Source organism: Eptesicus fuscus, chromosome 12 (genome assembly GCF_027574615.1).
Source record: "Eptesicus fuscus isolate TK198812 chromosome 12, DD_ASM_mEF_20220401, whole genome shotgun sequence".
Classification (NCBI taxonomy): domain Eukaryota; kingdom Metazoa; phylum Chordata; class Mammalia; order Chiroptera; family Vespertilionidae; genus Eptesicus; species Eptesicus fuscus.
The window spans coordinates 17,393,111-17,408,017 of record NC_072484.1 but is presented as its reverse complement, the minus strand read 5'-3'; the positions used below and the strand labels follow the sequence as shown (position 1 = coordinate 17,408,017).

The window sequence follows — 14,907 nt, the reverse complement described above, 5'->3', positions numbered from 1 at the left end:
GGGGGGTGTGCGGGAGGCAGCTGATCGATGTATCTCTCTCATCGATGTTTCTAGCTCTCTATCCCTCTCCCTTCCTCTCTGTAAAAAATCAATAAAACATATTAAAAAAAAAAAAGTTTGAGGACCCCTGGTTTAAACTGTAGGTAGATACTGAAAGACAATAACTAGAACACCTAGTAAAAGTCAGACATTCGCCCCAGTGTCATTAGTTGTTTGTGTGTGCTTGTGTCTTCTTTTTCCTTATGCAAGCAGAAAATTTCTACTCTTCACCTCTCTTTTTTAAATAAATGGTAATAACACACTATTCTTGTTCTTTTACCATTGCATAGTATCCCATTGTATGAATGAAGCACAACTGTGTAACCTGTCTCCCATTATTAATCAGCATTTAGGTTGGTTCCAGGATTTTGCCACTGCAGCTCCCAAGGCAGTGAATAACCTTGTAGGCGTGCCCCTTGACACCTGCTGGACTATCGTAGTAAATTCCTTGATGGAAATGACTCTGCTGAGTCTAAGAACACACACAATTATACCTTGGAAAGATGCTGACAAATTGCTGACCATCCTTTTTCTTTTTAATAGCTAATTTTAACACATTGTTCAGTCTGTCAAAAGGTGGAACCATGCCCCGGACCAGGGCTTCTGAAACGTCAGTGTTTAACTTCTTAAACTACGAATCACTGGGGTCTTGTTAAAATGCAGTTCCTGATTCAGGCGCTCTGGGTCCAAGAGTCTCCCTTTAAAACAAGCTCCTAGGTGACGCCAATGCTGCTGGTCCCTGGACCACACGGACTAGCAAGACCCTGGAAGGCACACATTGAAACGATTTCCAGGAGTTGGCTGTGATGCGGTGAAAACCATTAGACTTAGTATGTCCATCACTTCAATCCAGTCCCAGGGCAGCAATTCACTAGCTGAGTGACATTGCTCCAAATCCCTACATTTTCTGAGCCTCAGTCTCCTTATCTGTTAAATAGGTGCAGGCAAATACAATCTATAACTGGCTGTGAGGATTAAATAACATTAATGCATCTCAAAAATATTGTGGTCAGCAAAAGAAAGCCAGACACAAGAGTATATCTGTAATATTCCTTTTTGTGAAATTCTAGAACAGGCAAAATTAATCTATGGTGTTAGAAATAAAACCCCCTGGGTTGGTTTGGTGTTTTGTTTTGTTTTTTGCGGGGGGGGGGGGGGGGGGGCGAATGATAACTGAAGATTGACTTGAAAAGTACGGAAGGGGAATTTCTAAGGTAGAGGAAACATTTTGCTTGTTTTGGTAGTAACATAGGTATATACATTTGTCAAGACTCACTGAACTGTGTCCTTAAAAACTGGGATGGAAGGTCAAAGGGACAAGAGGAGTGTGACTTTCTTTTGACTGGTTCCACTGGAATTGTGAAGGAAGCCCAAGGGAGCATTGGACTAGCTCGAGAGCCCAAGGACCCCTAGCTTTGTCTTTGTCTGTTATATGGAAATTATACCTAAATTTTAAAATGCATTTAAAGTAAATGATACCATTTCATGTAAACTGTGAAGTACCATCAAAATAGAAGCTAGTCTTATCTTAGGGAAATGGACCATGTGCACCCCTCCTTCCTCCCCCCTCCCCCCCCCCCACCCACACACACACACTGTGGTCATGAGGACCAGGACACCAGAGATAGCCCTCCAACCTGGATGGCAGCCTGCTCTCAGATCCCTGCCGCAGGTGCCGCCCCCCGCCCTGCCTCAGTTTCCCCCCACGACCAAAGCTTACTTGCTACGATACTCGTCGAGCGCGCGCTGCGCCTCTGCGCCCTGGCGCTCCAGCCGGGCGCGCTCAGCCGCCAGGTCCCGGGCGCGCTGACGATTGCCGTCCACCTGGCGGAGGAGGGCGTCCTCGGGGCCCGCCAGCTCGTCCAGGCGCTGAAAGGCTTCCAGCTGCCGCCGGAGGACGCCGTGGCGCTGCTGGAGCGCGCGAGCCCGCTGGACGTGGGCGGCCACGCGCTCGCCGAGGCCCTGCAGCGCCGCCAGGTTGGGCACGGCGGCTGGGTCGGAGGCCAGGCGGCCGGGTGCCTCCTCCTCGGCCAGCTCGTAGTGCTCCTTGCGGGTCTGGAAGACGTAGCTGCGCCGGTACATGGCTCCTCTGCGGGCGAGCGCGTGCGAAGCCGGCTCCAGGGGGCCCCTCGAAGAGCCAGAAGCCCGCTAAATAAACAGCGGAGGCCGCTGGCACGCTGCTGGGACGTTCCAGAGCTGATCAGCTGTCAGGATCAACACGGGGCCCGGCCTCTGGGAGAATAAAAGAGCAGCAGGCATGCTTTTGTGAGCTGGATTAACGGACCATACAGCTCCCGGGCTTGCGAGGTTAAATTGGGCAAAGAGGTTTTTGTTCCGTGATTGTTCAAGTCCGTTGCTGTATGATGGGATGGAAGGTCAAAGGGACAAGAGGAGCGTGACTTTCTTTTGACTGGTTCCACTGGAATTGTGAAGGAAGCCCAAGGGAGCGTTGGACTAGCTCGAGAGCCCAAGGACCCCTAGCTTTGTCTTTGGCTGTTAGAGCCAAGCTTCAATTATAGAACTTTAAACAATACTATTTTTTCTGATTACTTTAAGCAATTATTTTTCTTAATTACTGTATACCTTGGCGTTTAGGAACACTCCTTACGATAGAGATTCTTAACCATGGATGCAAAATAAAATGCTACGACTCAAGCCTGGCTGGCGTGGCTCAGTAGTTGAGCTTTGACCCATGAACCAGGATGCCATGGAGGCTTCCCGGGTCAGGGCACATGCCTGGGTTGCGGGCTCGGTCCCCGGTGTGAGGCGTGCAGGAGGCAGCTGATCAATGATTCTCTCTCATCATTGATGTTTCTATCTCTCTTCCCTCTCCCTTCCTCTCTAAAATCAACAAAATATATATTTTTTAAATTCCACAACTCGGTAAATTGTGAGGTGTGGCATTGCCGAACGTTCTTATTTGTGCACATTTGTGAAGAATCTACTCTTTGTACAAAAACTTAGGAAACAGATGCACAGTTATTATAATGCCACCCTTGCTCTCCTGGATTCTGATATCCTTTCTGAGTAGGAGAAATAAATAGAGCTCCATCAAGACATTTGCATAATAGATTATTTGAACTAAAGAAAAAAAATCCTTACAGCCTAAGATTTAATAAATTGTCATACTCTCAATTAAATACTATAAAAACTTTTTGGCTACCATGTTTCATTTTAATTTGTATTATGGAATTAACAAAGCTACCCTTTGACAAATTTAAAAGCAAACTGTGGGTATTGAAATAATAACATTGATGAAAATTGTATTAAATATAAATATTTTGTCATATCTCCAATTTTTAAAATCATTACTAAAAGGCTATTTTGTAAAAATAAGGATTAGTAGTATCATCTGATTAACAACTGTATAAATTATGTATAATTATACTATAAACTCATGGTTATCAAAGATCAAGAAAATTACACATTTCTTTGTTGGGTTTATTAGGTTTATTATCACTCCAAAAAGACTGCAACATAATAGATTCCATCTAGAATGAAGCTATGTAAGGTCCTAAGTTGTGTTGGTGGTGTGTTTATTGTTTTATTATATTTTCTTAAGCCATTTACAAATAAATGTTATAATCAAATCAAAGAGAGCCATATGAGTATATATGCAGGTATACAAATACCAGGCTGATGGCATGGTAAATTGGTTTCAAGTATCTATCCTAGAGAGCAAACCAACAGAGAACAGGGTTATAAAACTATTCATGCCCTATGATATCATGTACCAGGCAGGTATCACTACAGAACAAACTGACCCCAAAACTAAGTGGCATAGAAGAAGTACTTATCACTACATTCCCAGGTCTGCAGGTCGGCTGGAGCCGCTCTGCCCCAAATGTCTCTCATCCTCTTAGTGACAAAAGGACAAGAGCATACCCAGACACACAAGCTCATTCCAAACCTTTGTTTGCATCATGGCCACTAACATCTCATTGGTCAACGCAGATCACATGGCTACAGCCAAAGCAAGGAGGCAGGGAATAGGCATGGCAAGGGGGTGGGTGTGTAGCTCCCTCACACTGAAGAATGGGGACCAGAAACTCAGTCTACCACACATAGTAATCCCATTTGAGAATAAATATATCCCAGAAACATAACAAAGGAAAAAATATAATTTCAACTTATTCCAGTAGAACAAACACTTAGAAAATATCTAAGGTCAAGTCCCAACTTTCAAGGTGTGGGAAGACAAATTCCTACCCAACTAATGAAGACACTGTCAACATAAGAAACATCTAAACCTGTAGAGAATTGTAATGAGTTTATTTGAGCCAAACGAATGATGTGCCAGGGAACAAGATCTCAAATGCTAGGGAGAATAACAATTTTGCAGCTTCTTTTATGCATTCGAAATTAAGGAAGGAATGTAGGACGATTAGAGAAAGCGAGACCGGGATTGGATTACAGGATAGTTAAGAAGATATGTGCTCTCTTGGGGGTTAATAACCCCTTGGAGGGATGTTACTTCTGGTATGTCAAAGATGAGCTAACCTGTATACATAAGAACAATGGACAGGTCTGGATAATGACTACCCACAATGACCTGCCCAATTAGGAATTCATGATCAGATCACCCTGTGAGATTGCTTGCCATAAAACCTGTTCCTTTTTATTTATTTATTTATTTTACACCAACACACACAAAAAATCCGAGATAAGTTCTAAAATAGAGAGCTTTACAAAACCAAGGACACAGAGAAGAGGGCGGTGAAGGCCTGGGGAAGGTAGAAAGGGGGAGGAAGGGGTCAATGAGGAGATAAAGGGGGACATCTGTAATACTTTCAACAATAAAGTTAAATATAATAATAAAACAAGAAAGAAGCCTCAGTGAGTAATGTGTGGCTTGGTAGAGAAGTTAGAACTCCAGACACAGCAGCATAAACAGGGTGAGAGAGCACCTGGGGTGAGGAACAGTGGAATGAGTCAGGTGTTCCCCGAAAATGGTGAGGATGAGTTGAGGTGGGCATGGCAAGTAGGGAGGGCTGTGCTTCCCATTAGTTGTAGTGGATTGAATAGGGGTGTTATCTCTACTTCTTCCCCTAAACCCTGTGGGGCCAAATGCTGAACTTGATCTACTTAAGGGAGGCCTTATAAACTCAGGGACCAAAAGTAATCGCATAGGATGGTCTGAAACTAAAACTTTCTAACAAACAGCAGTTCATGGCGGGTGGACAAGTCTTAGGCTGGTATCTTCCCTGACAACTGAGCCTGTTGTCTTTTTGCATCTACGATAACATACCTTTGGAATGTCAGGGTAATTTCCTTTTTTCTGGACCCCCTCACTGTGCCAGAGCAGAGACCACAAAACCCCTCATTGTTATTGTTATCGTGTTAATTGTTAACCACTGACTATCCTATACCCACAAATGTAAAAGAAGTATGTGTCTATTTGGTTTACTTTTTATCCAATCCCAGAGATTGCCCTGCTTTGCTTTCTCCCACCTCCGTAATCTATCCCCAATCGATATCATGTAACCCCTTAAGTGTCCTCCTTTGTTTGTAATGTATAAAATAAGTTGTAAAATTGCCACTCTCTTGAGCATTTTCTCAATCCGTTGAGATTTTGCTTCCTAACAATTGTCATAAGATTGGCTCACATAAACACATAAAAACTTGAATGTTTCTTACATTGACAACCCTGCCAAAAAATGATAGCAACAAATTTTTTTTTATTAAAACTCCACAAAAATAAGGAAGAAAATATGTTAGGCAAAATACACTGAGTGGCCAGATTATTATGATCTCTGAACGCATAATAATCTGGCCACTCAGTGTGTATATGTGTGTGTGTGTGTGCGTGTGTGTGTGTGTGTGTGTGTGTGTGTGTGTGTGTATGTATATGTGTGTGTGTGAAAACACAGGGAGAAGGCAGACATCTACAATCCAAGGAGAGAGGCCTCAGAAAAAAATCAACCTTGCTGACACCATGATTTCAGACGTCTAGCTTCCAGAATTATGAGAAAATAAATTTCTGTTGTTTAAGCCACCCCATCTGTGATACTTTGTTATGGCAGCCCCAGCAACTTAATACACTGCTCCAACATTGTGATTCTGTGTGATCTTTTATAGTCCATCCTTTCCCCAGGGACACACTAATGTCTGCCACAAGGGGGCCACCCTGCCCTAAGAGTGAACACGCTGGCTGCCGGTCCCAGGTGATTGCAGAGAGCAGAGAGGGCAGATGGATGCCCAGATGCACAGCCTGAAGCCTTTCCACCAAACTGGGTCAACTCAAAGGCAAGTCAGCCTAGAAAAGCTGATTTCAAGTAAGGTGGCCAGGAACCCCAAAGTCAAAGAGCAGACACCTGTCTCCTGCTCCCTACTCCATCAGGCCCCAGGCTCTAAAGACAGGTTATGAAGCACTGTCAGCTGCCCTCTAAGGGATAAGTCAGCATGATGGGTGGCAACAGATGGAGAAACACACTCAGAAGCAAGGCTCTGTCTCACACACACAGTTGGCTCTGAAGACTTTCTGGAAAGTGAAGCTCATAGACTCAGACACCTTCAAAGGACGGAGGGTTCTAAGTACCCAACCTGCTTTTCTCAGAGTCTAATACAGTAACTGAGGCAAGTATCAACAAACCCAATTTGTCTGAAGACAATGTGCTCCTGGTACTCTTTGATTAATGGGCCCCACAAAAGGCAAGACAACTAAAGGCAATACATGATCCTGGATAGGATTCTAGACCAAAAGAAGAAGGGAAAAAAAACAGCTATAAAGAAACATTATTGCCGAAACCAGTTTGGCTCAGTGGATAGAGCGTCGGCCTGCGGACTCAAGGGTCCCAGGTTCGATTCCGGTCAAGGGCATGTACCTTGGTTGCGGGCACATCCCCAGTAGGAGGTGTGCAAGAGGCAGCTGATCAATGTTTCTCTCTCATCGATGTTTCTAACTCTCTATCCCTCTCTCTTCCTCTCTGTAAAAAGTCAATAAAATATATTTAAAAAAAAAAAAAGAAACATTATTGTGATGCTGGGTGGAATATAGATAGCCATATTGTGTTAAAACTCCTGATTTTGATAATTGTACTATGTCATGTTCTTAGGAAATACACACTACTTTAAGAAATAATGAAGCACAATGTTCAGCTTACTCTCAATAGTTCAGAAAATAAATAATATACATTATATGCACATATACAAATAATTATATGGAATAATAAAGCAAATGGAGTAAAATAATTACATCCTATATAATAAAAGCCTAATATGCAAATTGATCGAACAGCTGAATGACTGGTGGAATGACTGGTCACTATGATGCGCACTGACCAGCAGGGGGCAGGTGCTCAACGCAGGAGCTGTCCCCAGCCTGCAGGCCCCAGGCCAGCCAAGGGAGAGGACTGGTGGCAGCAGCTAGGGATGGGGCCAGCTGGCGAGTGGGCCGGCGCCGCCCCCTAATTGTCCTGCTGGTTGTCTCCTGCAGAGGGTGCCAGCGGGTCCTCCCACCCCAGATCCCCTGGAGGGTCGCCCTGCAGAGGGAAGCGACCAGTAGCAGTGGTGGGGGGTGGGGGGCAGCAAGCAGATGGCGCCAGGTCAGCCAAGGCGGGTACCAGCAGAGACCCCCCCCCCACCCCCCCGATCGCCCCACAGGTCACCCCATAGATTGGCCTGATCTCTGGCCAGGCCTAGGGACCTTACCCATGCAAGAATTTTGTTCACCGGGCCTCTAGTAGAATAATAAAGCAAATGGAGTAAAATGTAAAAAATTAGTAGATTTGGGTAAGGGTATATGGGAGTCCCTGTACTCTTCCAGCAACTTTTCTGAAAGTTTGAAATTATAACATAACAAACCCCTATGGGAAAATTGTGCTAAGAATAGATATTTCTTAGTGATAGCAAGAAAATGCAAAAATGATCCTTTGATTTAACAGATGGCATTTGATCTTGGCAAACAGGATTCCATTGATGATACTGGTAGGAGTTTAACATCACTAATAATGAAAGGATTTTGAGAAGAACCTGGACTTGCCCTCCCTGAATACCAATGGGGCAGAGCCTTGGAATGTTGTGGAGATATTATCAACCTACTCATTCATCATCACTCTGGTTATGCATGAAAAGTGGCTATACCCATGCCTCAGGGATGCAGGAATGAGTCACTATCCCAGCAGGCACCACCCTCAGCACTGAGTTTGGAGAAGTCTCTTTCCCAGTTATAATTTCTTGTGGATTTAAATCTAGCCATGTTATTCATATTTCTACTACATACTTCTTCTTAAGATATCTTTAAAGAGACCTACTACTACTCTCAAATTGGGTCAGTCTACATCTGAACCACAGCCCCTTTTCTTCTGGGAAAAGATTATCAAGTGGTTTGATGTATCATCCAGCCATAATTGGCCAACTGGTATGCCAACTTTGCCCTAAGAAAAGGATATTCTAGATCAGGCGTCCTCAAACTACGGCCCGAGAGCCACATGCGGGTGTTTTTGCCATTTTGTTTTTTTACTTCAAAATAAGATATGTGCAGTGTGCATAGGAATTTGTTCATAGTTTTTTTAAAAAAACTATAGTCTGGCCCTCCAACGGTCTGAGGGACAGTGAACTGGCCCCCTGTTTAAAAAGTTTGAGGACCCCTATTCTAGATCCTGCTTTGTACCTCTTAGGCATTTCTAACAGAAATACTCATTTATATATTTAAACATATATCTGGATATATCTTATATATCTGGATATATCTTATATCCACTGTTCTTATAGGTCCATATCTACTTTCCCATTGATATCAAGAGGAACCGATTAAACTATTTCACAAGAGATAGTCTATCTCTCAAAGATTACTGACTTCTCAGCTTTGATCTGAGAGTGAGAGGGACAATATCCTAAGCTATTTTATCAGTTATTTCAGATTCTGTACACAGTTTTGAAGTATGGTAAGGGACACTGAAACTGTACATTTTAAACCCTAGCCTTCAACCCTCAAACATAAAATCCATGTAAAGTTTTCTAATGAAATTTCCAATAAAAACTGGTTTGCAGAAGATTACCGTTGTTTGAAAGGCACAGTGGTCTGCCCCAAATTTGAAGAACTACCTATTCCAACCATCTGACTTATTATTTGGAAAAGGACTATAGGTGATGTGAATACTATTACCCCACTATTTCACCTTCTACCACCTGCTTATGGTTGAGGCCTACTGACTCCCAGCCCTTCACTTATTTAAAATTTTTGCCATTTGGATTTTCCTCTCACCCAACAAACACCATCCTGTTCTTCACTTGCCTGTGTTCCTCAATTTGGATACCAACATCTCCCTTACTCCTTTGCACTTTTCATTCAACTGGTCCTGCATATTAATGTATGAAAATGGATGTCTACAGAGGTCTTCAGTTCTACAGACTCAAGCTCCATGGCTTAGCTAAGGCTCTACCTCTCTGTTATCCTAACAGACCTGCCCATATGATTATTCTGACTAGACTACAGATCTTTGAGGGCAGGGTTGAGATCAATGCTGTTCATTCCCCAACAGCCATTCTCTACCAGAGGATCACCCAAAAGAACCATCTTCCATCCTTCCCTAGGCTGCCTGAACCCTAAAAGGCTGGTCCTCTCAGATGGCATACCTGCCTCCCTGGCTTCCTGTAGGGCAGGGGTGGGGGAACCTTTTTTCTGCCAAGGGCCATTTGGATATTTATAACATCATTTGTGGGCCATACAAAATTATCAACTTAAAAATTAGCCTGCTATATTTGGTCAAACATTTAATTAACTCACTCCTAATGCCTTGGCAAGGCCAGACCAAATGATTTTCCGGGCCTCATATGACCCAGATGTTCCCCACCCCTGCTGTAGGGTTTGGCAAATGGGAGTCACTGGCAGGTCAGAGAGCCATCCCTGGTGCTTCCTTCTCCCTCCAGACATAATCACCATTCCAGGCTCCATCCTTGCTCCTTTAGGCCTAGGGGTAGAAACAGCTTCCTGCTATTGCTAATACCTGGAGCTTCATCATACTCTGTTGATTTCCTTGATCCTGCTCACAACTCTGGATGTTGTCCCTTCATTCAATTCTTCTCAGTTAAACCTTTTATTTATGTCATTTATTTCCTGCTGGATACGGAAAAACCCCGACAGATACAATATTTCATTTATCAACTAGTAAAGTTTCAGATCCAACGTAGGTACCCAATAAAGTGAATTAAAGAATAGATGAGCCTGGCTGGTGTGGCTCAGTGGTTGAGAGTCAATCTCTGAACCAGAGGGTCATGGTTCTATTCCCAGTCAGGGTACAGGCCCGGGTTGCAGGCTCAATCACCAGTGTGGGGCATGCAGGAGGCAGCAAATTGATGATGTTTCTCATCATTGATGTTTCTATCTGTCTCCCTTTCCCTTTCTCTCTGAAATAAAAAAAATATATATGTGAAAAGAATAAATGAATCTTAGATAGCAATTTGAAATGAATGATAGTTTTTAAATGTTGGGTGCCTCATCTTGAAACTTTTAAGTGGGGAGGCTGAATGGTACTTGGCCAAAGATGAACATGAAGCACATCAATAGCTGAAATGAAGGCCTAGCCCTCTTACCCCACATTTGCTGACTGGACTGTTCCAAAAGGCCTGGTCAGATTTAGGAGCAGCCCTAAACTGAAATTTACTCTGCTCTCCATTGTGATGACTAGGTTTATGTTGTCTTTCATCATTAGAGGAAATACATAGGGACAGAACAAAAATATATTCATTTAGAAAGGAAACAATCCACCAGTCAGCAGAATGACTGTAGTTACAAGTCACACTAAAAGAAAAAACGAGTTCCCTGGAAAAGAGCTTTTTATTTTCAGGAGACAAAAAAAAAAAAAAAAAAGAAGAAATGTCCTCAAGTGATAGATTATGAAGACACTTCCCAGGCATCCTCAAAGGCTGTGGCTTTTCAGATGTAAACCTAAAACAAAATTCAGGACAAAGGGTGGCATCCAAGTTTGATTCTGGCTGTGTATTTTGTTCTGTGGTCAGCCTTTGCAGAACCTAGCAGTTTCAACTCAAGCCGCAGAGCTCTGAGTGGCCCCTGTCTCTAAAATGCCTTTGGACTGTCCTCAATGACCCTAATTGTATGACTTAGTATCTGCAAGGACAACAATTAAACAGGATATTGTGGACCAGGTTCTCCCAGGATACATTATTTTTTCAAGGTAACCTGAGTTTTTGGGTAACATTGGATCTGAAAGTGCCATTTGCCAGGATTTGCTACATGATGTCCTAGTCACATTGAAGAATAATTCCAGGGCATCACAGAGCCAACAAGCCCGTGTTCCCAAGCCTGCATTTAGGGCACTAATTGGCAGAGTCACCTGCCAGTTGTTTTAGAGCTGCCTCTTAAAAGCTCATGAGAACCAATTGTTAAATTTTCAGGAATTTGGGGAGCTGATTGACACCACATTGGTAGCTTGGGGTGGGAGTATTTCTACCACAGGAAATGACAAACACTATAAATCAGGACATTTCTCCCCCTTGAAAGTAAGTTAATATTTACTGGCATCACATTACCTATGAAATAATATAGACTCATCTCTCCAGAAATTGCTAAAAAGACATTTTTTTGGATGTCCTCTTGGTCTCTGCAAGCTAAAAGAAAAGAATCAGTCTTCCCAAGTATATTATTTTAAATGATAACCTAAATTTAAATGTTCATTTTTTAAAATTAGACTAGATAGAGTATACAGCCTGAGAAAACAGTTTATTTTTATTTCAAGTTGGCTCAAGAAGTTTCTGAAAATTAATTTATGATAATTTGCCTTATAAAGTTAAAATGCCTTTCAACATTTTATGGGGCCAATTCAAAAACAGGGGAAGTCAGCCAGTAAATTAAAGTGTATGACTATAAAGAGAGAAAGATTTATCTCAAAAATAGTTTAGGCCCAGATGGAAGAATTGGTCTCTATTCCTTTTTTCATTTTCTTTTTTAATCCTCACTGGGGAATATGTTTAGAGAAAGGGGGAGGAGTGAGGGAGAGGAAGAGAGAGAGAAAGAGAAAAAGAGAGAGAGAGAGAGAGAGAGAGAGAGAGAGAGAGAGAAACATTGATCAGTTGTTTCCCATACATGTCCCAGCCAGGGATCAAACCCACAACTTAGGTACCTAGGTATGAGCTATGATCAGGAATCAAACCCACAACCTTTTGGTGTACAGGATGACTCTCTGACCAACTGTGCCACCTAGCCAGCGCTTGGTCTCTATTTCAGTGGAAAGGAAGATAGCAATCCCTAGCTAATCTCAAGATATTTTTTCCCTGAAATAATGGCTGATTATTGGCTCTGTTGTTTTTGGCCAAGTCTTCCACCAAAACAAAAATTTTTCAAATGCAATGACCTAACTTGGGAAACAATTTTATAACATTTTCGCGGAACCATGAAACATTTGTTTTACTCTCTCTGAAGACCAGCAATGGGACTAGGAGGAGAGCATAATATTTTGCCTCACAGCAAAGAAAAAACTTGATGAAGTCGGCAGCTGGAAGAATATCTCAGTTCAAAGAAGGGTCATCCAGAGCTCATGAAATGTTGTCTTCCAAACCAGCAATGAACACGCCTCACACAACATCACAAGCTAAAATCCTGGATCTATTCAGCAGGTTACTAGGGAATAAATGGTGACCTTTATTTACCAGACAATAAATCGTAAGCTAGGCAGTTAGTTTTGACAAAAATAATGGGAATGGTGGTTAGCTGCAAAAACAGACTTATATTATAGAAGAGCCAGGAGAAAATGTCTTGACGTGGTTGGAAAAAAAGAAAAGCTTCTTGCCGGGACTCAGGTTTCAGTCGGATGAGTGCAGACAATCCAAGTTAGGCAGCATTCTTAGTGCTGACAGGTTGCAAAAAAAAAAAAAAAAAAAAAAAATCAGCAAAATGCCCTCACATATGAACCACTGAAGATATTTGAAATAACCTGATACACTGTCAGAACATACCATGATTAAAACCCAGGGCACTTGAGTTAATTAGTCTAGGTTTAAATCCTTCATCACCCATTAGCTATGTGATCTCTCTAAGCCTCACGTGCATCATCCATAAACTGGAGGTGATAGTTGTGCCCAAAAAGACTTGTTGTGAGTTAAATGATCCGCTTAGAATGGTGTGTGGCACATAGTAAGTGCTTAATAAATATTAGCCTTTTTTTTTTTTGCATGTAGCTGACTTATTTGTCTTAGTTTGGAGTCCCCCAGAAGCAGATGCTGAGGCAAGGATTTGAGTACAAGTAGTGTGTTTGGGAGAGGATCCTGGGATCCCCAGTAGACAAATGGGGAAGGGAGGCCAGAAAGGGAAGGCAGCCTATCATTGAGGCATCACCACTGTGGGTGACTGGAGGTCACTGCATCTGGCGACTCTAGGAGACAGCAGGATACACCACAAAGATAGCCCGCCCAAGGGGTGAGGAAGCTGGGTACATATCCCAACTCCCTGTCCATCTTTGGTTGAGAGCTACCTCCAAGGGCATTAACACTCGGACATGGGACAGAAAATAGCAGGTAGTTCAGAGTAAGCAGCCTTCGACATTAGAAGTAAGTGCTGAGGGGACATGAAAGGGCCAGCACCAGCTGCTAGAGCCATACATCACTGTTTTCAGATCATTCAATGAACTGACGTTTCCTCTATATATTCTTTTTAATGGATCAACCCTCTAGTGACAATAATGCAACAAAACAAAAAACTGTTCATTCTATGCTAGTTTTAATGGAGGTACTAAGGTAAGAAATAAATTATGTAACTCTAAAAAACGTGGCCTGGCTCCGTTGGTTGAGTGTCGTATGACCCTGTGCACTGAAAGGTTGCTGATTTGATTCCTGGTCAGGGCACATACCCGAGTCGTGGGTTTTACTTGTAAACAAAAGTTTTCTGTAGAACAGTGTGCTGTGTTATGTTGGCAGCAGTTTTGCACGTCTTATGTTTATCTCATTTCTTGATGGCATCATTTTCTCTTGTGTTTGATTTATTCTCGTGCAGTTTTGTACAGTAACATGCTGTACAGGCTTGTAGCCCAGAAGCACTAGGCTATCCCGGAGAGCCTAGATGTGCAGGTTATACATCTAGGTTTGTGTAAGTACACTCTATAATGATTGCACAACAAAAATTGCCTAACCATGCATTTCTCAGAACATATCCCCGTTATTAAGAGACCCATGACTGTCACTTCTTCAGAGGTAAAAATTTATAGATTTTCCTACACAAAATATAAACTCTTTTGTGCTATAAAAAAAAAAAGAAAGTCTAAACTTTGTTAAAGGTTAATAAAAAAAAACGTGCGGGAAAGTTTGTATAGTAGATAAAAGATGAAGTACTATATAAAGAAAGATTACAAATCAATACAAAAACAAACATCCAGTAGAAAAGTAGACCGAGAACAAAAACAGTTGAGGATATAATGTTACACCGTCTGACCATTTGCAATACTTTCAAATGAAAATAAAAATAGCCATATATAAATGGCCCAAGTTTCTAAAGCAAATACTTACTTTAGAGTTTGGTATGAACTGTGAACATTTAAAGAAGAAAGTACATGGTCAAAAAATATGAAAGGATGTTCAATCTCACTATTCATCAAAATACAGTGAAGAAAAAATGAGAAGGTGGTACCTCTCCACAAACTGGTGAAAATGAAAAAGATCACAAATACCTAATGTTGATGTGGGTCCAGGGATCCAGATATCCGTATACTATTCTTGGAAATATATATAGATGTAACATTTCTAGAAAGCAAACTGACAATATGCTTCATATTTCTTTAAGTAGCTCATGAACTTTGTCCTAGCAATTCTACTCACAGGAATGTAGCCTAGAGAAAAAATTGGACAAATGTCTGAACCTTCCATATTCTCAATGGATGCTGTATCAGTCAGGGTTTTCCAGAGAAACAGAGGCAATGCACA

General features: G+C 42.1%; 1 protein-coding gene across 1 annotated transcript in view; it reads right to left on the bottom strand.

The window, feature by feature from the left end:
- The window catches only part of BFSP1 (beaded filament structural protein 1), a 29,879-nt gene extending 27,758 nt beyond the window's left edge, over nt 1-2,121 (bottom strand). Inside the window, exon 1 of the mRNA XM_054724127.1 lies at nt 1,760-2,121. Coding sequence (XP_054580102.1) covers nt 1,760-2,121 — 362 coding nt within the window. The remainder of the gene's footprint in view (nt 1-1,759) is intronic.
- Between the last annotated feature and the right edge of the window lie 12,786 nt (nt 2,122-14,907).